The sequence below is a fragment of the Molossus molossus genome, unplaced genomic scaffold, assembly GCF_014108415.1.
Source record: "Molossus molossus isolate mMolMol1 unplaced genomic scaffold, mMolMol1.p scaffold_m16_p_6, whole genome shotgun sequence".
Classification (NCBI taxonomy): domain Eukaryota; kingdom Metazoa; phylum Chordata; class Mammalia; order Chiroptera; family Molossidae; genus Molossus; species Molossus molossus.
The window spans coordinates 24,907,351-24,930,776 of record NW_023425399.1 but is presented as its reverse complement, the minus strand read 5'-3'; the positions used below and the strand labels follow the sequence as shown (position 1 = coordinate 24,930,776).

Below are 23,426 nucleotides of genomic sequence, written 5' to 3'. Positions count from 1 at the left end.
CACAGCGGTACTTCGCTCTGGAGCATTTTCACTTGAACCAGGTAACTTGTAGCTTATAGCTGGACTGATTCCATGAGGAAGTTAGAAGCTAACATTTACCGAGTGCCAGCTGTGCCCTAGGAACTGTATATGACTAACTCATTTAATCCTCAAGATAAGCCCGTAAAGCAGGTCCCAATATTCCCATATGTCGATGTGGAAACTGTAGCTTAGAGAGGTTTAGTAACTTGTGCAACATCACAGATCTGGGACTCAGATTTGACACTGCAGCCCTGCCCAACCCATCTTTTAAATAAGTGAGCCATGAAGTGTTCCTGTGATTGGCTTTTCTGCGAGGGGCATTTGTTCATTCAGTGAGCCCGCTGTGTGCCTGGCAGGGTGCTAGGCCCTAGGGATAAGACCCTCACAGACAGGCCCCTGCCCTCATGGAGCACCCACCAGGTGGCACAGAGGTTTCACCTCAGGGGCCAAATCCAGGTGGCAGTAGCTGCCTGCGACATTCTCGTAAGAGGATTCTGAGCCACCTCTGGGTTCAGCGGCTGATCACTCACTCAGGTCTGCCAAGGGTGCTGTGTGGAGTTCCTGAGTGTCTGCTGCATACTGGACACCCATTTTAGACTTTTGAAGAGTGTTCATACCAATGTGTGTGAAAGCAGAAATATATCCTGGTCAGGGCACAGGTTCCACTTTTTATTTTGAAAATAGCTCTGTAGGTCTAATAACTAGGCCCTGCCTTCAAGGGACAGAGGATCTAGTTGGCAGCCTACAGGACACATGAACAACACAAAATGATTACTATCAAAGAATGAACCAGAAAGTCCGATCCAGCCCTCAGAGGTGGGACAGGCCCCATGAGGGGATGAGAAAGGAAGCTTCCTGGAAGAGGGGCTCAGTGGCTAGGTGGGGTGGGGCAGAGGGAAGGCGTTCCGGAAGCAGGAGCACAGGCAAAGGGATGGAAGTCTGAAGTGGGGGTGGGAGTGGAGAGGATTCCAGCCTGGTTGGGGGGACAAGGTTGAAAAGGTAATAAATGAAGGTGGAGGGTGGACCATGTGGCTTCAAATTCAGGTCTGGGAGTTCAGTCCTGACCCTAATCCACCCTCCTTTGATCCTTCAGCAGGGACACTGAAGACTCTGACCAAGGTCATGCCCAGTGAAAGAGACTTCTTGGTGGCTGGACTAGGGATAAGTGATGGGAGGTGCTAGAACACCATGGAATGAAAAGAAGACCCCTGCGTGTAACTGGGGTTAGGGGACTGGGTCCTAGGCCTGGATCTATGCCAAGGTGCTGTGTGACCACAGGCAAGTCCCTTACCTTCCTGGGCTGGTTTTCCTCCACCATCTCTCTTTTTTTGGACTTTTTACACAAAGTGTAAAAGGTTTTTATTATTTGTAACATAGGCACAATTATTTAAAGTTAATAAATTTTTATTTAAAGAATTTCACGTTCTGAGTCCTTCCACGCACTACCTTAGTTTCTCCAGAGTTTGACTCTTTAATCCCTTTTTTTTGCTCAATCCAGTTGTCATTTCAGTCAGTCCTATGTAACAGGAATAGACATGATCATGTGATCACAAACTATCTGGTCACTAGCAACCTAGAAGGATTAGCTAGACAGAGGACATCAGCAAGACTCTAGAGATCTAAGGCAGCTGCGTAAAATCTCACTGCTTACCAATGGCTACTACGAAATCACATATAGCTTGTGTTATATTTATATTGGACAGTGCTAATCTAGACAATGAAAATAAGGTTAAGAAAATGTTCCCAATAAGCTGAATGCTTCCAATGTAGTAGAAAGAAAACCTAGTTGGAAAACATTTTGTAGTCACGTCCACAGCGAATGAGAAGCTGTATTCTAAAAGCCCTGGTAACGAGCATCCTCCATCTTCTCTTAAAGGCCCTTTCAGACCATGACTAAATGAACTGAGGTGTGTGTGGGGGTGTCAGTTGGTTTAGTCAGGATCTCTTATTTCCTACTTTTCTTTGGCCTTGAAGACCTGGCCGAAGGTGGGCCCATCACCCACGGTTCACTTCATGCTTCAGGACCATGTGGAGCAGCCCTTGGGTGTGTCTACACCTCAGCTTCAAGTGGCATTTGTCTCACAGAAGAGAAACATGACCTTGGAGCCACTTTCCAGCTGCGGGACTTGGAAAGGGCCTGTGCCTCTCACACCTGCTTACAGGAGTGGAAGGAGCCACTGAGAGGACACCTTTCAAATACCTGGGGCAGTGTCTTTGCTCTGCAGGCAGGACTCTTCATGAGTTTATTTGAACCAAACTGAGGACAATTTCCAGGAAGCAGAATCTCAATGGATTGAGAAAACGCTTTGGAGAATGGCAGCTTATTTTATACATTAGAGTAAAAGGAGATGTAAGGAGGGTTACACGAAATCCATTCGTGGTAGGTTACGGTGGCAGGTGAAAGCAAAGTGGGGAAATCTCTGAGCATGAATAAAAAGGCAAACTAGAGAAACACATACTTCTTTCACATTGGTGGGCACAGGATAGTTAATTAACATTTGCAGCACATAGCGAGGGTAACCGGGACACAAGGTAACAATGAGGGTTCCATGATCTGCTCTGGTGCAGTCAGTTATGCCTTGACAGGTCTGGAAAAGATCACTCTGACATTTCAAAGGTATGCTTGCTATCTTCTTGTTTTGTTCTGTTTTTATCCTCACCCAAGGACATTTCCCCACTTTTGTTCAGATAGAGTGGAAGGGAGAGAGAGGAAGGAAGAGAAACATTGACATGAAAGGGACACATCGAGTGGCCGCCTCCCGCACGACCCCAACCAGGGCCAGGGATGAATCGCAACCCAGGTACATGCCCTTGACTGGAATCGAACCCGTGACTCATTGGTCCACGGGCCAACGCTCTAACCACGGAGCCAAACCGGCCAAGATATGCTTGCTATCTTAGGTGCACATACAATAGACAGGCTCACTTAAAGTAAAGATTGACCTTTGTCAAGGAAGCGACAAGCCTAGGATGAATGGCATGACCTGCTTTTAGTTAGTAATTTTAATGTTCAAACCAGCCTATGTGGCTACTTTTGGTTTGTGAGTTTGTAAGGCTGCCATGCAGGCCTCCCCTGAGCCTGTCAGGGTTGTAGTATGTGGCCCTTTGTCATCCACAGTGCTCAGTTGATAACAACTGCTTTTCTTGCTATTGTTTCTATTATGTCTCCTGTGTGGGACCCGTGGCTGTAAGCTCCTCCGAGGGAGCAGTTATCTCCTCCATGGTGCCGATCACCAGCTGGGCCCCATCAGGGTCTGACATCCAAGGCTAGTGCAGCTCCACCCAGGCTTGTCATGAGGACTGTGACTGGGACCTGCCTGGCCTGGTGAGTAGCCCTGATACTCACCCCACCCTGTGTGGGTGGCCCTGCGTCATTCATATGGGACTGCCCCGAACACAGGTCCCCAGTCCCTTCCCAGGCACCAAGTGTGACAGGCACCTCTGTATAAGTAAATCTACCAGGAACTAAACAAAGTCCATCCCCCTATTCTAATTTTATATGATTATTTTTGGGATACAGAATACATTCAAATGTTTCAAAATTTAAAAGGTATAAAAAAATGTGCTATAAAAAAATCCCCTCCTACCCCAGCACACAGCCCCTTAGTTCCCCCTTCCTGGAGACAACCAATCTAAATTCCTTTTAAAACAAATTTAATTTCCCTCCTCCTTGCAATAATCATAAGCATACAAAGCAAAAACTAACTTCAAAACCAAACCCCACCGCCTTAGAATATATATAAAAATACAAACCAAACCACACCCACCATCCAGATTTTCAGCATTTTAGTATATGTCCTCCCAGACTGTTTTCAATGCATATCTACTTTTCAAAAAATGAAAACAAATCACAAGAAGAGTATGACAATATTGATTTTCAGTATCTTGCCAGTAGCTCAGGAACATTTATTTCCTCATGGCTTCTTCCTGAAACAACCCAGACTCCAAGGATGGGCATTTGGGATTTCCAGATTTCCCTATCATAAGCAACATGGTGATGGGCCCTGGACCTCACTGCCTACTTATTTATTTGTAACAAATTCCTAGAAGAAGAAATGCTGGGTCACAATTTTTTAAGACCCTGGCTACCCATCAAAACTACCCTTGCATTCAGCAGGACTGGTGTCCAATTCAAATCTGATTCTTCAAGGCCAAGAAGTCTTGGTTCAAACCCCTCAACAGTGGCAGCTGTGTGTGCCCCTAACCCCACCTCCACACCTAGACTAAAGCCAAAGCCTTCCTCTGGGCCTGGTCACCCCTGTTTAGCCTGCCACAGAGAATGACCTGGGCCTGCCCCAGGTGAGTCAGCTGACCAGGAGGCGGGCACCGCCCTTCCAGGAGCAGGAAGGCAGCTGAGACAAGGGCCACCACCTTCCAGGGAGGGAAACAGACTCTCAGCCGTGGCTGGAGAAGGACGTGAGCAGCTCCAGGACTCCAGGTAAGATCTGGCCCCACGCGCCTCTTTGCCCTAGTTTCCCGTATAGACTGGGACTGAGAGATTTGTTCTCACCTTCTGGGACTTCCTAAGCAGTTTCCTTTAAAGGTGCTTCACTCTGGGAGCAAAGTGTGAACTGGGGTTTCCTCTTCTTACCCCAGCCCTGGGCCAGATTTGAGGACTGAGAGATCTTTATTCAGACAAGGGTCCCAGCTTCCTTTTAACTGCCTATGAGGGTGTTCAAGGAGAGGGGACCCATCCTTTGCTCCTTGAAGTGGGCCCTTGGAAGGCCAGGCAAAAAGAAGCCAGTTTCCACAAGAAACTGAGAGTGCAGGCCTGTTTCTGTTACTTACTTCTCTGCCCGAAGCTGTTTCTATCAGTAACCTCCCTACCATGGCAAGGAACATACTGGGCCAGTGGCTTGACTTCTCTGACTGGTTTCCTCATTTGGAGACAGAAAATATCCCCACAAAGCCAGGCCTGAATGAGATAATGGCCATAAGAGGCCAGTACGTGTCCTCCACACAGCGCAGCCCAAGAAATGAAAATGCTGCTTAAAACGAGGTTGATGCACTGGGCACACACTGCATTGGCTGCTCTACACACAGTGGCCCAAACTAATCATTCTTATACCACCATCACCTTTCACCTGGACTCCGTGTCCATCCTTGCCCCTTAGGTCTATTTTCTAAACTTCAGCCAGAGGGTACCTATTAAAATGAAATTTGGATCATGTCCCTCTGCTCCTCAAAATTCTCCAGGGGCCCCTTCTCACTAAGGTAAATGCCAAGTCCTTGCCATGACCCAAAAGCCCTCCAGAATCTGGTCCCTCTACTCCCTCCACCTCCTCTCCTGCTGCTGCTACTCCTCTGAACCACTAACTTCAGTCTCACTGGTCAGACGTTCTCTAAACAAAACAGGCACTCCACCTCAGGGCTGCTGCAGTGGCTCTGTCCTCAGCCTGAATGCTCTTCCCAACCCCTTAGGCTCTTACTCAAGACACCCATCCCCCCACCCCCCCATCCCCCAGCGGTGAGGCTCTTCTGGACCTCTTGATACTCTCTACCCTGCCACTCTGCTTTACCTTTCTCCCCATCACTTCCCACCATCTAACACAGCATACACACTTATTTATCCCCAGCTAGAAAGTTAACACCCAAGGGCAGATTTCTCTTTTGTTCATGGCCTTATTACTGGGACCTAGAACAGTACTGGGATGTAGGTGCTCAGTAAATGTACTGATGAACAACTGCCAATGATTACTCTGTGCCCTTTATGTGTTAGATACTGTGCTAAGTGCTTTCCATTCATAGCTTATTTCTTAAGAATCTTTTAATCTCTATAACTCTGTTATCAAGTATTGTTGTCCATATTACCAAAGAAATGACATTCAAAAGGGACCTGTCCATGCTTGTTCTCACAAGATAGCAATCTGAACCCAGTCCTGCCTGCCTCCAAGGTCCTTGCCTCTCCTGGGCCTGGATTGGGAAGCACATGCATTCTCTGAAGTCCCCAGCTTCTCTGCAGCAGGCAGTACACCCTGAGAGGAGGAGGGGGCTCGTGCTGGTGGCCTAGCAACAGCCTCTTCCTTTCCAACTCACCACGTCCCTGGGCTAATTTGGCCTTCCAGGAGCTATTCCTCTGACACTCGAACCCACGCTTTCCTCCTGCACACTGTCTTCTAAAAGATGGATGAGTTGTCCATAGAACAAGTGGGAGTTCCCTATTTCAGCTCTCTGGAACAAAGTGTTCCAGAGCGATGTTCTCACTCCAGGTCCAAAGATGGGGCTGACGACCCCTTTTCAGTCCTGCTGAAATCTGAGGACCTGATTGCTGGTTTGTTGTGGGTGTTGTTATTGCTTAGATAAAAAATACTGAAGCTCAGGGATGGGGATTCTGGAAAGTGCAGTGGGAGGGAAAGCAGGTTCTTTTCCGTTCAGAGGGGCTAATTAATTGTAGGACTCCATCAGCACCGAACTGAGCAAATTCTTCCATTGCCAGAGTGTAGAGGCCAGACTTTCAATCTACCTCATTAGGCAGATTTCTCTCCCTTTTTAGACACAGGTTTTTTTTTTCTTTTTTGATTTGAGAGAGGAAGAGTGATAGAAACATAGATTGGTCACCTCCTGCATGCCATGCCCCCCACTGGGGATCGGGCCCACAACCTGGGCATGTGCCCTGACCGGGAATCAAACGGCTACCTCTTGGTGCATGGGTTAACGCTCAACCACTGAGCCACACCAGCCGGGCTCTTTTTTTCTTTTAATTTTTTATCCTCACCCGAGGACATTTTTCTGCATTTATCTTCAGATAGAGCGGGAGGGAGAGAGGGAGAGAGAAACATCGATGTGAGAGAGACACATCAAGTGGTTGCCACCCACATGACCCCAACCAGGGCCAGGGACAAACTGCAACCGTGGTATGTGCCCTTAGCAGGAACCAAACCCAGGACACTCTGGTCCCTAGGCCGACACTCTAACCACTGAGAAAACTGGCCAGGGCTCTTCTTTTGTTTTAAATCCTCATGGGAGGATATTCTTCCATTTATCTTCAGATAAAGTGGGAGGGGGAGAGAGAGAGAGGGAGAAACATCGATGTGAGAGGCACACATTGACTGGTTGCCTCCTGCATGACCCTGACCCAGGCCAGGGACTGAACCGCAACCAAGGTACACACCCTTGACCAAAATCAAACCCACAGCTCTTTGGTTCATGGGCTGACACTAACCGCTGAGCCAGACTGGCCAGAGCCCAGGGTTTTTCTTCAAAGGACTTTTTTGGGCTTTCTCTTCCCTCTGTGTCTGCTTTTCCACTTCTTTAAGAAATGGCAAGCAGATGCCTGCTGGGTGCCAGGCCCTGGGGATTCGTAAATGAGCAACATTCTTGACCAGAGAGGGAGACAGGCAAACAAATATAAAACAGTAGAATTCCCACCCAGAATTGCCAAAGGCCTTGATCACAGCAGGTACTAAATCAACTTTAGTTAAAAATGATGAATAGGTAAAAATGAGATGCTGTGGTATAGAGAAGTCTGTGCATGTGGGCATTTGGGGGAAAACTTAGAGTTCACCAGATGAGTAAGAGGGAGGAGGAAGGTATGAATGGCATTCAAAACAAAGGAAACAACACCCACAAAAGTACAAAGGTATGAACAAGCAGGGTGAGTTTTAGGATCAGCAGCCTGAAATGAATGAAATGCAAGATGAGTGCAGAAGAGTGAGGCGAGATTGGAGCTGTACTAGGAAATTTGAACACAAAGTTGAATTTTGAGATTTATCATAAGGACAAAAGCTGGTATGGATGACTTCAAGAGCAGGTGCTGAGTGTAACTCCCAGACTTCTGGCTTTGACCTTGGGTTGGACTTGGTGGGGCTGCTGTAGAGAGGCAGCAAAGCTGGGGATAAACGAGTTCAGGAGGTGGGTCAGATCTGGAACGCTGCTGGACTCTTAGGCTGGGGCCTCCCTATCCCTAGAATAGCATACACCACTCCCACCCTTCTGAACCCTCCATACTTCAGTATTCTTAGTGTCTCCTTCCTTCCTTAGTGTCTCCTGCCTTTCTCTTTGACCTAGCCTTTTGTCCTGTGCCCCATAGACCCAACCGCCTGAATCCTTTATAAAGGGCAGTGGGTACACTTTTGCGGTGGGAAGTGATCAGCTGGGCCAAGCACAAGCAGGGGCTCAGATCACTGTCACTTGGCTGGAATCGCAGGGTGACTGTGTGGAGTGGGCGGGGCACCTGCAGCTCAGCACCAGGTCAGGGGTCAGGGCCAGGCAAGAAACCGGTATGCGAGTGGGCGGGACGGTGACGTCACAGCGGGCAGGAAATAGTCGATTGAAGGCGCTTCGCAATCGCAGGGAGCGAGGCGGAATCCTTTTCAGTTTGAGAAACTGGCAGGGGAAAACGCGGGCGTGTAGACTTTGCCAGCCTCCTCTCCCACAGCCGCCTTGGTACAGAATCTTGTCAACAGTGAGCAGCCCAACTGCACCCTCTTTCTTTGGAGGCCATAAATGGCCCTCAGGGGTCAGAGGCCAAGGGGCACTAGCCCATTTAAAGCTTTGACCCGCGCGGCCTAAAGCCGGGTAAATAGAGGCCGCAGAACCTGGCCGAGCCTTCCTGTCCCTTACTCTGCTGGTTTACCTGAGTTCTTTTTGTGGATGCCAGCGCCAGCTACGGGCACCTGAAGAAGGCGGGAAGCCATGTGGATTCTAGTAACCAACCACGCCAACAACCCACGCAGCCAGGAAGCAGCCATTTTTCACCCCGCAACCGCAGAGCATTCTGGGACTGGCCCGTAGCCGCGCGCTGGCTAGGGTGGGCGAGACGCATGCGCCCTAGACCCCACAGCGCGCCCTAGAGGCCAGACAGGGCCTCTGCGCAGTCGCCGTCGCCCGTAGCAACCGGCGTGTCGCTTCCGGCCGGACTCGGAACGGAGGGTGCGTTGGAGTGTGAGTCCTTCCGAGCTCGTTGACCGGTCTGACAGATTGGGAAACTGATGCTGAGAGTGGAGAATAGCCTTTCTCCGGTGCCCCAGGGCCGGAGTTTGTGCTTGGCTCCTCCCATTTGACAGCGGGAATTGAGGCAGAGGGAGGGGGCGGGTTCGTCCACAGCGGCCATTTCCTCTGGGTAAAAAGTCACTATGATGCCCTATCTTACTACAAAGGAGAAATGAGAGCAATGAAAGTAATTTATAGTAAGAGATGACGCATTTCGCTCTGTAAAAGCTCATCCTGGATTACAACCTGATCATGCTTGTACCTAACTTAGAATGATTAAGTTTGGATTTAATAAAACACGATATTCAGCTGAGTTTCGCCAACAGATTATATTTGACATCTTAAGTGGAAGGCTAAATGTATTTGTATACAGACGTGGAATCACTGTGATAGCTATAAATACAGACATATATGGGTGTGTTCTGGTGACTGACTTGTGAAAAGGGTCGACAGTGGTTTTCCAAAATGGTGAAAAAAAAGTATAACTTCCTTCGATTAACCTGGTATATGCATTTCTGGGTAATATATTTTATATTAAAACCGGGGAAAACTCATTGAATTTGTATATAAAACAGGTTACAAAAGGACAGAGGACAGTTTATTGTGGTGAATTATTCTGTGCATTACAAGAGGTCCAGATCTTTGCTCCCTACTTCCTAAAGGCTAGCAGTGTCCCCTCAGTCTTGTGACACCCACAAATGCCCACACAGATTTCCACTCTGGTCTTTGGAAAACCACTTATTTATTCAGTCAGATAAGTTTTGCCAGCATTCCCATGGTGGGCACTCTGGTGGGGAGGCATTGTGAGGTGAACAGGATAAAGCCCCCTTCTGAGGTTGGGTCCAGCATAAGAAAATACCTAGATAGTAATCATATAATATGACAAACAGCTAGACAACAGAGGCAGTACTAGTTAGGTTAGGAACCAAAGAAGACCCAGCCAACTAGCAGAGGGTCCCATGACTTGAAAAAAACAAAGAGGTAGCATTTGAGCTGAGCCTTGAAAGGGCACCAGGCAGAGAGGCGTGGTGTGCCAGTCAGAGGGACCAGCATGACTGAAACAGGTCCAGGGTCCCCAGCACACAATTGACACTCAAATTCTGTGAACCAATAGGTGGATGGTTGGATGAGACACAGAGCCATATTTGCCGACAGGGAGTCATTTCCCACTATATCACGAACTGCTAAAAGGCAGGGAAATGCTTGCTTCTTGATTCCGCCCAGAACCCAAAACTGAGTTGGGACCCAAAGCAGTTGTCCAGTGAAAGGGTCACAGAAATGGAAAAAGGGTTGTGTTCCTGGCCTGGGAGTGATTTCTAGGCAGTGGAGTTCTGATTCTGCTGTCCCAGAGGGCAGCTGCTAAAAATACAGCCTCTGTTGCTTCAGCCTTGGAAAAACCAGGGCAGGGGTAACCTCTTACTTTCACATCTGCCATTCATACATGATTCTGGTGGCAGGGCATGTTTTTGGCAGATAGTACCTGCTGAGGACTGTCCTAAGATAAAAATCTCCCAGAGTATGTGTACAGTGGGGAAGGCCACAGTCAAAGGACTCCCCCCAGCTGGTCTAAAAGAGGTCAGAGTCAGTCTATCCCCTCTAGGACAATTCCTGACCTCATGAGATAATCATTTCTTCCCCAAAGGCCAGGCTAGGGAAAGGATCTGGAACCAACTGCCTCCAGGAGCCAGGCAGGCAGTGTAAATGGGCTGGACGGGTACTTGGGGAAATAGGAAAGCACAGGCAGCCCCATCTAGGAGCTAGGCTGCAGCTCAGCTCTGGCTGAGTGCTGCTGTGCATACCTGCTCTTGCGTTGCCAAATATTTTTATGGTTTTCAATACAGTTAGAAGTGAAGAATTTTATATTTCCATATTTTAAAATGTTGGCACTAATTCAAATAAAAACAAATAACAAGACTGAGAGGTGAACAAAACACCTTTGGGACCTCTGGGCCTTTTTTCCTTCCTAGGAAGGTGGGTGTCTTTAGAGCTTTGCCTCAAAGGAGAAAAGTGAGAGCCCAGGCAGAATTTATTGCTTCTGGCAATATTATTGAGTTAGTGTCCATGCTAGGGGTTAGGGGTTCCATAGCAAATGAGAAGGCCTAGTTCCTGCCCTTTTGGAACTCCCAGTCGAACAAGGTAGATGGACAAGTATAGAGGCAATTACAGGAAATGTGAATAGTCAGCAAGAATAAGGACATGGGGTGGGAAGGGGTGGGGGAAGACAGCACAAATCAAGGAAGGCTTCCGGAAAGAAGAGTACTCTGGTCTGGGACTTGAAAATGATTAGGAGTTAGCCAGGCAGGAAGAGGAAGGGATGGAGAACTATTCCAGAGAGAGGGAATAACACATGCAAAGGCCTAGAGACATGAACAAAACTTCATTTTTCCAAGGATCTGGAAGTAGCTCCTTCCTCACATATAATCTAGGAAGGAAATAAAGCATCACTGGTAATTCCTTTAAATTTCTTTGGGTACCTTGCTCCAAGGTCTTACTGATTCTCCTCTGGGACAGTTAGAAGGTATTTGGTAAATGTTATGGTGCTCCTCCAAACCCCTGTTCCCTCCTCCCTTAGGAGCAATGCTCTGTTGAGTTTTTAAGTTTTGCTACAGTTTGTATGCCTGTTTTTAAGAAATTCCGTTGCTCTTACTTCACTGTGGACAAGATCAAGGCTGGAAATGGGTGTGATGCAGTAAGAACTCAAATGCCCAGAGGTGAAAGTGGTGTGGGAGTGGGGAAGGAATTCTAAAGGACCTGCTGCCTTTCTGTTGTAATACTAAGTCCCCACCCACTAGACACTGGACAGAATCCTGTGTAGCTGTGGGACAATGTTTTTGCAAACCCCTAAGACAGGCCGGTGGGCAGCAGGTACTCACTATGAACCTGCTGGATTGAATTTAGGTTTTATAAGCATGTCTGATCTTTGAAACAGCAGGGAAGGATGTGGCCCCTAGTCCCGCTTTTCCTGGCCAGCATGTCCTGGGTGGTTCCCTGGGCTTGGGTTCTAAAGCCCAGAATCAACTGAGTGTAGTATAATGGAATTCTGCTAGGGTGGATGGAGACCATGAGTTTGAGAACCAAAAAGACTTGGGTACAAACCCCAGCTCCCCCATTTCCAAACTGGGAGATAATTATGCCTTCCTGATACATTTCTCATCTCGAGAGTGCTAACGGGCTCATGTGGACTGTGCCCCTATCACCCCTTACTCCTCCTTACCCTGCAGGGTGTTTCAAGGAACAGCCATGTCCACCCTGTACCCGTCCCTGGAGGACCTGAAAGTGGACCAAGTCATTCAGGTAAGCCTCCAGGCCCGTGTTAGCCTGGGCCCCCAGATGGAGCCTTCAGGATTACCCCAGGGTAACTAAAGGAGGCTCATCTTGGACATTGGTGGGTGGTCGGGGCCCCAGGCATGCAGGCCACCACTGAAGGGCCTGCTGGGCGGGGCAGGTGCCCAGAGGCCGAGGCAGTGGAGTTACAGCAGAAACAGAAAAGGCAGGCCTCTCTCATGCCTGCCTTGTCCCAGCGCTTCCTCCACACAGGTCCGGGTCCACACTACACTGTAGGGCAGGCTTTTGGCCTGCTCAGTCCCAAGCCCCTTCTTCCTTTCATCCCACCTGTGGTTCCAGTGGGTTTTGAGATTTGGGGACTTTTTGACTGAGAATTTGTTTGAGAGTTGAGCCTCAATATTCTAGCCACCTCAGGGAGGAAATGGGTCATGACATTTGGTGGCTTGTGGAGAATGACCATGAACTTCCCCAGAAACATGGACATCTCCAGAGACCACATTTACACACTACCTTGAAGGTTCATGGACGTCCCCACCCTCAGGCCCACCAGCATACATAATGCCCTGACTCCCAGGTTCCAAGGGTCCCAGGGAGTCCCAGACACAGCTGACCAGCACCCCTCATCTCTCCCCAGGCCCAGGCCAGAGACACACCCAAGATGCCCGCCCTGCCCATGCAGGAGACAGCTATCCCCCAGCCATCAGGTGAGTGAGCGGGGTGGGGGTGCCCCTGACAGAGAGGGACCTCTTCTGGCCATCTCCTAGTGTTGGTCTCTTGTCTGCTCCTGTGCTGTGCGCTCTAGACATGTTTCACCTCCACCAGAACCCTTTGAGGGGGACACGGAGAAAACTGTGGCTTAGTGAGGGCACCCACTTCCCTGATTAGGGGCCTTCTTCTATGGTGCTGCAAGAGGGGACCAAGATGTTGTGTTGGCCCCTAGAGTTGTTCATTACAGTCTTGATTCAGATTATGTGGTGGCAAACGTGAACTCGGGCCCAACTTTTTCCCTTCTCACTGGGCACACTGCCCCCCGAGTGGCCCTTGGGTCAGAGGCCTGCCTCTGTGGATTGCTTAAGAGCAGGGTTGCGTGGCCCCAACGCCAGCCCTGTTCTTTGTGTTGGATGTCTGGCCGGTGCCAAGTCAAGTCAGTTGAGCTAAACACCAAAGTGGTACATGAGGGTTCAGTGTCCCAGGCTGCTCCTGGAGGAAGTCAGACCCCTGCCCCTCAGACCTTCTGAGGAGAGGACTACATCCCCATCGAATGGCGCTGCTTCCTCTCCCACAGTGCCCGAGTTGCAGGGATACACATCGTTCTCAGGGATAAACTGCACTCTTGGGAATTGACAGCATTCCCAGGCCCTGTTTCTTGAAAACGAGTGACTGCATTGGAGCCAGGCAGGTGTGGCTAAGCTCTGCCCTTGAGTAACACCTTTCTTCCTCCTCTTCCCTCCCCATCAGTTTTGTACCCAAACCTGGCAGAATTGGAAAATTATATGGGTCTTTCCCTCTGCAGCCAAGAAGTCCAACAGAACCTGCCTCAGATTCCAGACGGTGCCAGTGTAGGTATCTGTCTCTTGCCTGTTGTGGGCACAGATCTTCCAACCCTCCCTCCTTCTTGGTCTTGCCATTGGAACATCCCTGCGGCTCTGTTTCTTGATGGCGCTTTTCATTCTGAGCCTTCATTATAAGTGCTGTGCGATTTCATGGTGTCCTGCTGGCCGTGGGCTTGGAGGGCCACTGCCTGGCCTTTGACCCCTGGCTTCAGGCAGCTGAACAAGAAGGGAGGACATTAAACCCAGCCTGTGCCTGGGAGCTTCTCATGGAGGGCTGCCTCTGACTTGAGAGCAGCTTCGCGGATGGGCAGAGGTGATGTGGGAGGGGCTTGTCACCCAGCTCTTGTCCCCAAATCAAATACTGTCGCTTGGTTCCTGATCTCCGTGGCTCAAGGAGCAAAGGAAATCCTGACACAGAAACATTCACTCTTGAAATGTGTTCACTTATAGACTCGGCCCCCCTCAGGCCCCTCCCAGTTAGCTCCAGCACCCCAGCGGCCGTGTGTCAGTGTCCTTGTCTGCCAGTCTCACCCTGAGCCCCTGAAAATTGATGGCAGAGTGCCCCTGGGACTCTTGCTGAGCATGGAGGATTTCACGAAGGTGGTGGAAGTGGTCATGAGAAATGCCACAGCCACACACAAAGCCTCTGGCAAATCAGGATCTCACAGGAGAAAATCTTCAAGGAGGAGGACATGTGGGACCCTGAGAAAAACTAGTGACACCCTGGGGTGTTTCTCTAAAATGACCCCCTTGATAGCCATGCTGTGAAGTACAAACATAAAGCAAAGGTCACATTTATATAGTTCAATTTTAATCCGTTGATTTAATCCCTCTTTATTCCAATAATTAGGACATAAATGCATTTAACCGAATTTTTGATAAAAATATGATAGCTGAATGCATTTTTTATTTATTTATTTATTTATTTATTTTTCTTTATTGATTAGAGATGGGGAGAGAGAGAGATAGAAACATCGATGAGAAAGAACATCAATTGGCTGCCTCCTGCATGCCCCCCACTGGAGATCAGGCCCACAAACCTGGGCATGTGCCCTGACCGGGAATCGAACTGGCGACCTCTTGGTACATGGGTCGATGCTCAACCACTGAGCCACACCAGCCAGGCTGCATTTTATATTTAAAGGGTTTGTTTTTATTTATTTTTAACTTTTTATTTTTAAATAATTATAGAGTCACAGGAAGTTGCAAAGGACAAAGAAGGGCACTGAAGATTGTGTCCTTCACCCAGTTTTCCCAATGGCTACATTTTACATAATGATAGTATAATGTCAACACAGGCATTTTCCTTGGTACAGTATTTATCTAGAGTTCTACATCATTTTATCACCTGCACAGATTCATGTAACCTCCAACACAATCAGGATATTTCATTGCCACAGAGGTCTTCCATGGGCTGTCCCTTCATAATCATGCCCACCCTCCCCCCTCACTATTCCTAACCCCAGGCAACTGCTCCTCTGTTTTCTGTCCCTATAACATTGTCATTTCAGAATGTCGTATAAGTGGAATCCTATGAGTGACATTTTCAGATTGGCTTTTTCACTCATCATAATGCCCTGGAGATCCTTCCAGGTTGTCATGTATATCAGTAGTTCACCCTTTTTTATTGCTGAGCAGTATTTCTTGGTATGGATATACCACAGTTTGTTTAACCTGTTGAAGGACATTTTAGTTGTTTCCAGTTTCTGGCTATTACAAATTAAGCTATTATGATGTTTGTATATAGTTTTGTTTTGTATGAACATAAGTTTTAATCTCTCTGGGGTAAATGCCCAAGAGTGCAGTTGATAGGTTGTATGATAAATGAATGTTTAAATTTTTTTTAATCCTCACCCAAGGATATTTTCTCATTGATTTTTTTTTTTTCCCAGATAGAGTGGGAAGGAAGGAGGAAGGGAGAAAGAGAGAGAGAAACATTGATGTGAGAGAGAGACATTGATTGGTTACCTCCCACACAACCCCAACCTGGGCTAGGGATTGAACTGCAGCCGAGGCACGTGCCCTTGACTGGAATCCAACCTGCGACTCTTTGGTCTGTGGGCCGATGCTCTAACCACTGAGCAACCGGCCAGGGTGAATGTTTACATTTTTAAAGGAACAACTAAACTATTTCTATAGTAGCTCGACCATTTTATTTTCATCAGCAACACAAGAGAGCTCTGGGTTTCTTCACATCCTCGCCAGCATTTGGTTTTACCACTGTTTTTAATTTTAGCCATTATTTTTTTTCCTCCAATTTTAATTAATTTATTTTTGTTACAGATGTTTCTCCTTTTTCTCCCTTAGATCCCCTCCCCCTCCTCATCCTGCTAATTTTAGCTATTATGATGGGTTTGTAGTGATGTCTCATCAAGGTCTTAATTTGCATTTCCCTAATGGCTAGTGATGTTGAACATCTTTTCATGATCTTATTTACTATCTTTATATTCTTTTCAGTAAAATTTTTCTTCATATTTTTTGCTCAATTTCTACATGGATTGTTTGCTTTTTAAAGTCAAGTTCTGAGAGTTCTTTATTCTAGATATGTGCCTTGTAAATATTTCCTTCTAGCTTGTAGCTTCTCTTTTCATCATATTAAAAGGGTCTCTTGCAGAGCAAAAGTTTTCCATTTTGATGGGGTTCAATTTATTGATTTTTTCTTTTGTGGGTCATGCTTTGCTGTCATAAGAAACTTTCACTAAGCCCTAGGTCCTGAAGACTTTTTCCTTCTAAGACCATTATAGTTTTGTGTTTTACATTTAAATTTGTGACTGAATTTGAGTTAATTTTTGTATAAGGTATGAGGTGTAGGTCAAAGTTCATATTTTTCCCCATGGATGTTCAATCACTCCTGCACCATTTGTGGAAAAGACTATTCTTTCTCCACTGAACTACCCTTACATCTCTGAAAACACAACTGGCCCTACTTGTATGAGGGCGATTCTGGATTCTATATTCTGTTCCATATGTGTCCATCCTTCCACCAATACCCAGTGTCTTGATTACTGTTAACTATATAATAAGTCTTGAAATTTGGTTGAATGCATCTTCTCATTTTATTCCTTTTGTCAGAATAATTTTAGCTATTCTAGTTCCTTTGTCTTTTTGTTTAAAGTTCAGATTAACCTTGCCTAAATCTAGAAAACATCTTAGAGTGATCTTGATAGAAATTGCATTAAATCTGTGTTATCAATTGGGGACATTTGACAGTTTACTATGTTCTTCCAATTCATGAATACAGAATATTTCCCCATTTATTTAGATCTTCTTTGATATCTTTTATCAGTGTTTGTAATTTTCAGCATGCAATTCCAATACATGTTTTGTTAGATTTACAACTTAAAAGCTTTTTTTTTGAGTGATTATAAGTGGTACTGAAATTTTAATTTCAGTTTACACAGGTTCATTGGTAGTATATTGAAGTACACTTAATTTTTGTCTGTTGATCTTGTATTCTATGACCTTGCTGAACTCATTTATTAGTTCTAGGAGATTATTCATAGATACCTTGGAATTTTCTAGTAGGCCATAATGTCATCTGCAAATAGGAACTATTTTACTTCTTTTCTGAGCTGTATGTCATTTATTTCCTTTTCTTGCCTTGTTGCTGGGGCTAGTTCTTTCAGTACTATATTTAATAGTAGGGGTGAGCTTGGACATGTTGACTTGTTCTGGATCTTAAGGGGAAAACATTCATTTTTATACTTCTAGCTTAATTTTTTTGAGACAAAAATCAAATCAAGCCCACCTTTCCCATTGTTCACTATTGCTGTGAAATATTACTTTTATTTTTAAGTAAATTTTAAAGGGGTCTTTTCTTGATATCAATTAGCCTTGGGAAATGAGGGCCTCTTTTCTCTATAGCCCTCCTCTTTGCCCATTTTCCTGGCCATTTTTCAAGGCCATGGACTTTAATGCCCCCTAATGGCTTCATGGAATCATGTCGCCTCTGGGCTCCAGTCGAGAAGTGTGTGATCTGCCAGGGGGAGGGGCCCTAGAGCCCATGTCATCCTCCTTTCCCCATCCTTTCAAAGCCCTAGGGGCCAGCTGACCCTCTCCTCCCCTGGTATCTGCAGACTGTGGTCTCGGGCCCCTTGCCCGGCCAGGTGGTGGCGCCGGTGTCTGGGAACAGCCTGGGTATGCTGCGTGCGGAGATCAAGCCGGGGGTGCGTGAGATCCACCTATGCAAGGACGAGCGTGGCAAGACAGGGCTGCGGCTTCGGGCTATCAACAAGGTGGGGCCCGGGCTGGGGCTGTGGGAGGGCGGAGCTCGTCCCCATAAGCAGCCAGAGCCACGAGATCTCCTGATCTCTCGATCCAGTCGCAGAGCTCCTGTCATCTTCGGGGCTTTGACTGCACAGCCCAGCCAAGAGAGGGCAGTACGGGTGGGGGTGGGTCATCTACAGTGAAGAAGGTGCAGAGTGTGCTGGGAGCAAGGCCCACCTAACCCCCAAGCCCAGGCCCTTCCTCTCCACCCCCTCCCCAGATGCCCAAGGCCTGGCACTGGATTACAGCAGGAACCCGCCGGCTGCCTCTCAGGGGCTCCTGTCGCTCAGAGCCTCCCTTCCCCATGCCCCCCAGTTCACAGGGATCTGTAGGACCTTGATGCCATTGTAAGGGGTGGTGCAGTCCAGTTGGGGGTGCAGCCTCCAGCCAGGGTTGAAATTCTCCCTCAGCTGCTCTCTAGCTGTGTGGCCTAGAGGTTTCCTTCCCAGGAAAATGGGGTAACCAGTGCACCTGCTGGCGGAGCTGCAGTCTCAGTACCTGTAGGCCCCCAGAGGAGCAGGAGGAAAACAACAGCTCGGAGGAGAGACCTGGGCTCCAGGTGAGAGCTGACGGGCCCTGCCTTTCCCAGGGGCTCTTCGTGCAGTTGGTTCAGGTCAACACCCCTGCATCCCTTGTGGGGCTGCGCTTTGGGGACCAGATCCTGCAGATTGATGGGCGTGACTGTGCCGGGTGGAGCACAGACAAAGCCCACCGGGCAGTGAAGAAGGCATCAGCTGAGAAGATCGTCATGATTGTTCGGGACAGGTGAGTAGCCAGGTGCAGGAGCCTCTCTGTTCGCCTCCAGCCACGTCCCAGGCCCAGCTCACTGTCCCTTCCCTGCAGGCCGTTCCAGCGGACTGTCACCATGCACAAGGACAGCACCAGCCACATTGGCTTCATCATCAAGAAAGGGAAGGTGGTCTCTGTCGTCAAAGGGAGTTCTGCGGCCCGCAATGGGCTCCTCACCAACCACTACGTCTGTGAAGTGAATGGGCAGAATGTCATCGGGCTGAAGGTAAGCCAGCGGCCCGGCTCTGTCCCAGGTCTTCAGGAGCAGGGAGACTGCTGGGTGGCGGGAGGGTCCATGTCTGTGGGCAGGCTGCTGCCTGCATATGAGCTTCAGCTTCTTCATCCTAAAATTGCTGCGAGGAGCCAATGACAACAAGGACATAGAACTTTGGGCACATAGTAAGTGCTCAATAAATGTTAGCTATTGATACTAACACGTGGAGGTCAAAGGTGTGACAGAGAGAGGGTATGATGACATGTGAAAGGCCACAGGTGCCCAGGTAGCTATTGGCTGCCTGAATACCTCCCTCTTCTGTGTGGTGCTTCTGTTTGCATCCTGGATTATATAATAGGAATATTCTAGAAAATTGCTTTTCAGAAATCCATTTCTGACCTCTATTTATTCTTTTAGGGTGTGTGTGACGTCTTTTATCTTTAAAAAGTAAGGAGGAGCAGGTGGTCTAGAGCCAGTGCTGTGGACATGGACTGAAGGGGGTTGCCTTCAGGGGATGGGCCACGGAGGATGACGAGTCATGTGGCTCTTGGTCCCTGAACAAGTGAAAGTAATTTTATCCTGACTTTCTGTCCCCTGGACTAAACGTGGTTCTCATCCCAGATGTAATTTAGATGAGGGTCCCTTCCTCTCCTGCAGCCAGGGCTTTAGGCTCCGGTGGCAGGGTTCCCCCGGCAGATGGGGCCTGGGCGGTGGCATCCATTCCACAGCTGGCGCAGCCTTTTAGGCCAGTTCTCCACCCCTCACAAGGGCTATCCCCAAGCCATTCCTGTCACATGTCTGCCTTTCTGTGCCTGACAGTCTCCCCCACCCTCCCTGGAGGCTGGTTCTGGTAATTCATTGTGATCAGGAAGTTCTTCATAATGTCTGTCCAAGATCCCTCCTGCTGCATCTCTCCCCGCGGGGATCACAATCCAAAGGGACGACAATCCAAAGGGAACCCACTGCACCTAGAAAGCTGAGTACATCAGTACCAATTCTGAGTAGCTGGCTCTTTGAAGTATTAGTGAATTCATCGTTTGAAAGTATCCCGGCTCATCGACCCTACCTGCTGAGAGGCTGTCGTTCTACAGGTGCTGCTGACCCCTCCTTTCTGATGGCTCAAGGCTTCTCTACGGACTTAGCTGTTATCCTGCCGAACTGCAATGTGTGAGGCTCTTAGGACTGGGCTTGTCCCTTTTCTGGATGGCCCCAGAGAGCTATACTTCTTGAGATGATCTTTGCAGAGTGTGTCTACTTCCACTCTGTGGCCTTCACCAGTCCTATCCAGCACGTCTTCTCCCAGTTACCCCGGCACAGCTAAGAAAACACAAACCAAGTCAGAGACACAAGTCAAGTTTCCTAGTCTCGAGGAAGGGCCAGCGGCTCTTCTGTTACCATCGCTTTAGCCTGCGGACTGTGGCACAATTTGCAGAGAAACTTTTGTTTCTTGTGCTCCCCAGGATGTCAATGGCTCCTGCAGGCCTTTCTCTTTACTGAGAGGATGTAAGAGGAAGCGGTCCCCTGTGGGCTGAGCTCCGGCTGGCTGGCCAGTGGCCGCGGGTGGTGGCGCACCTGTCTCCCACTGCATGGCTACTCTCTCCCTGCTTTGGGGCCAGAGCCCGAGTGTGACTGGGCCAGGGAGAGGGGGTAGAAGCTGTGTCTTGCTGAGATTCCGGGGCCTCTGTGGGGGAGGGAAGGAGGGTAGTAAGTTTGTAAGGCCCTGTTGTATCAGGCCCGTGTGACTGGCCTTCGAGGTGAGGGTGGGGAGGGGCACGCTCCTCTTCCAAGGGGATCCTCATGGAAGGCCCACATTCTCGCTCAAGCAAGGCTTCCTCTGGTCTGCCTGGGACTCACCTGAGGGGCAGCCCCACCGCTGAAGTCAGGTGTCAGTGGTGTCCTCCAGCAGGGGCCACATTGACCCCTCCACAGAATTGCCTGCAGAGTTGCACCTGGCCCCCTGGGTGACCTCTCACCTGCCTCCTCTCTAGGACAAAAAGGTCACAGAGATTCTGGCTATGGCCGGGGACGTCGTCACCCTGACCATCATCCCCACCGTGATCTACGAGCACATGGTCAAAAAGTAAGGCTGCCTCCCCCACCTCCCCACTCCTCCACGGCCCCGGCTTCCTCCAGGCTCCCGCAGTGCGCAGCCCCCTGCCCCCCCCCCCCCTTCACGGTGGCCGGTGGCTCCTGGGGATGTGAAAGTCTCAGAAATGAAAGTGAAGGCCCACGTGGGGTGCTCAGGCTGGGTGGTGGGGGTGAGGGGGAGGCACTGCCGGTTGGGGCCACTGTCATTGTTGCTGTATCTAGGTTGTCCCCGACCCTGCTCCACCACACCATGGACCACTCCATCCCAGATGTCTGAGGTCAGGGAGGCAGCTCGGCCCTCCCACCCTCCTGCAGGAGAGGAGAGTCTTCACGGATGACAAGTTTCAAAGGCCTGCTGCCAGGGACTGGGGATGTCTTGATGGGGGGTGTGCTTGAGGGGGGCTGATAGCAGATCACATCGTCCGTCTTTACAACACAGGCCTCTTGGAGCCTGACTCTCGACTGGACCAGGGCAGGGCCAGGGCCCAAAGACAGCGGTTCCCTACGCCGATGTAAATGCAGCCAGGTCCCTTCCAAGGTTTTGCCTCTACCGGAAACACAGTTCCACATATTGAGAGGACAGAAATACATTCTTTGTGAGAATTCTTTCCCCTTTACTTGCTCTTTGTCCCAAACTGTACAGAGCTATAAGTCCTCACTGTCTTTTGAATAAAGCTTTGATTTTAAATAAAACTCCTTCCTCAGAAGTAATTGAAAGTTCCAGATTTCAGTCCCAGGACACGCCAGGGCTGGTTTCCTTCGTGACAGTGAGACCAAGGCCTTTCCTGCCCACTGCCTCCGAGAGCAGTGGTCTGGCTCTGCCACCTCGCGTGCTGCCTGCCAGGCGGGACTCGGGGAGGGGCACTGGCCTCCGAGGGCCTCTGCCTGGGCTGCCCGGGCGTGAGAGCTACCCAGGGTGCTGGAGAGGAGCCCTGCCATGCTGGGGGCTGACACTCGCCTCCCGCGGCGTGGGAGGGGCGGGAGGCGCAGGAGGGGCCCGGGCCGCTGCTCAGCAGCCCCAGGGCTGCACCAGCGTACAGCTGTCTCACTCTCTCTCTTTTTTTTTTTTATCCTCACCCAAGGATATTTTTCCATTTTTTGTACAGATAGAGTGGGAGGGAGAGAGAGGAACAGAGAGAGAGAGAGAGAGAGAAAAACATTGATGTGAAGGGACACATCGAGTGGCTGCCACCCGCATGACCAACCAGGGCCGGGGACAAATTGCAACCGAAGTACGTGCCCTTAGCGGGAACCGAACCCGGGTCTCTCCGGACCGCAGGCCGACGCTCTAACCGCTGAGCCAAATTGGCCAGGGCTGTCTCACTCTCTTGACCTGAGAAAGCTCAGCCACCCAGCTTCTTCCAGGGTACATGCTCTGCCTCCCACGCAGGTAGGGATGGCTCGAGCCCCTCATTGCCCCACCTCCTCAGAAAAAAAGACAATATAAAGAAAAGAGGCCGAGGGTCTTGTGTGTTTTCATGCTTTAATTTAGAGTTGTTTGCTGCAGGTACAACTCTGTCTGAACAAAAGGACAAAGGAGACAAAAGTGAATGTCCCATCCCACCTCCCCCCTTCCCGGATCCCCTGGATTCTGTCAAGGGGATGGCCGGATATAAGAGTGCACTGTGACTCGGTTGCCCTGTGCCCCTAGGTCAGAGAGGGGATCGTGAGGTCACTGGGCAAAAGCCCCTCAGTAGACCTTTGGCCCCAGAACCTTGTCATCTGCCCACCCCTCCCCAAGGCGCTGTCAGACGCCTGTGCACATGGGGACTGGGAAGGGTGTCCAGTGAAAAGCTAAGTCATCCCCTTGGGAGATGTCCAGTGAACTCCACTTGAGGCTCGGTCTGTGTGCAGAGTCCTGGCCCGGCTGATGCCTGGACTCAGAGAGGCCACGGGGCCGCTCTGGCCTGGACCCTCCAACTAAGAAGCCGACTGGCCGCTGGGCTCCAAGGACCACTGTTCCAGAAAGTGGCTCCTGGAAACACTGTCCCTTAGGGTCTAATCAGCCCTGGCAGAGGCTGGGGAAAGGGGAGGCCCCAAAGGTTTCTGCTCCAGAAGCCGAGGGCAGGAGGGAGAGGTTACAGCCCCACCGGAGGAGGTGTTACGCAGGCATTTGGAGAATGAGCACTCAACAGCCCCGGCCTGGCCTTGCCCCCCGCCCCGCACTCTGCCCTGCACAGTCGGGGGCAGGCCGCTGCTCCTCCACCGCCTGCAGCCGCACAGATAGCGCAGCACCTTTTGCATAGACGCGAACACTGAGCACATACACGCACACACGC

At 49.5% G+C, this 23,426-nt stretch overlaps 1 protein-coding gene and 1 non-coding gene across 3 annotated transcripts; one reads left to right on the top strand and one right to left on the bottom strand.

The window, feature by feature from the left end:
- Positions 1-1,756: 1,756 nt before the first annotated feature.
- Positions 1,757-1,877, bottom strand: LOC118619468. The gene has a single exon (XR_004957242.1). It is a non-coding gene; the product is annotated as a small nucleolar RNA SNORA32 (small nucleolar RNA).
- Positions 1,878-4,412: 2,535 nt separating this feature from the next.
- On the top strand, positions 4,413-21,800 carry SDCBP2 (syndecan binding protein 2). 2 transcript variants are annotated; one of them, XM_036245085.1, is made up of 9 exons: positions 4,413-4,459; positions 12,174-12,246; positions 12,872-12,941; positions 13,696-13,796; positions 17,867-18,025; positions 18,646-18,821; positions 18,900-19,071; positions 21,048-21,139; positions 21,370-21,800. In XM_036245085.1, the coding sequence occupies exons 2-9, from the start codon at positions 12,193-12,195 to the stop codon at positions 21,422-21,424; spliced, it is 879 nt and encodes a 292-aa protein (XP_036100978.1). In that variant the 5' UTR covers positions 4,413-4,459; positions 12,174-12,192; the 3' UTR covers positions 21,425-21,800. The 2 variants fall into 2 exon arrangements, with proteins under 2 accessions (XP_036100978.1, XP_036100979.1); XM_036245086.1 differs by lacking the exon at positions 4,413-4,459 and adding an exon at positions 8,849-8,904.
- The last annotated feature ends 1,626 nt before the right edge of the window (positions 21,801-23,426 follow it).

Excerpts from the sequence above, each read along its gene's own strand:
- SDCBP2 (XM_036245085.1), top strand. The coding sequence starts at position 12,193 with ATGTCCACCCTGTACCCGTCCCTGGAGGACCTGAAAGTGGACCAAGTC. Across the intron at positions 12,247-12,871 it reads AAGTGGACCAAGTCATTCAG|GCCCAGGCCAGAGACACACC; the intron begins GTAAGCCTCCAG and ends ATCTCTCCCCAG. Across the intron at positions 13,797-17,866 it reads AGATTCCAGACGGTGCCAGT|ACTGTGGTCTCGGGCCCCTT; the intron begins GTAGGTATCTGT and ends TGGTATCTGCAG.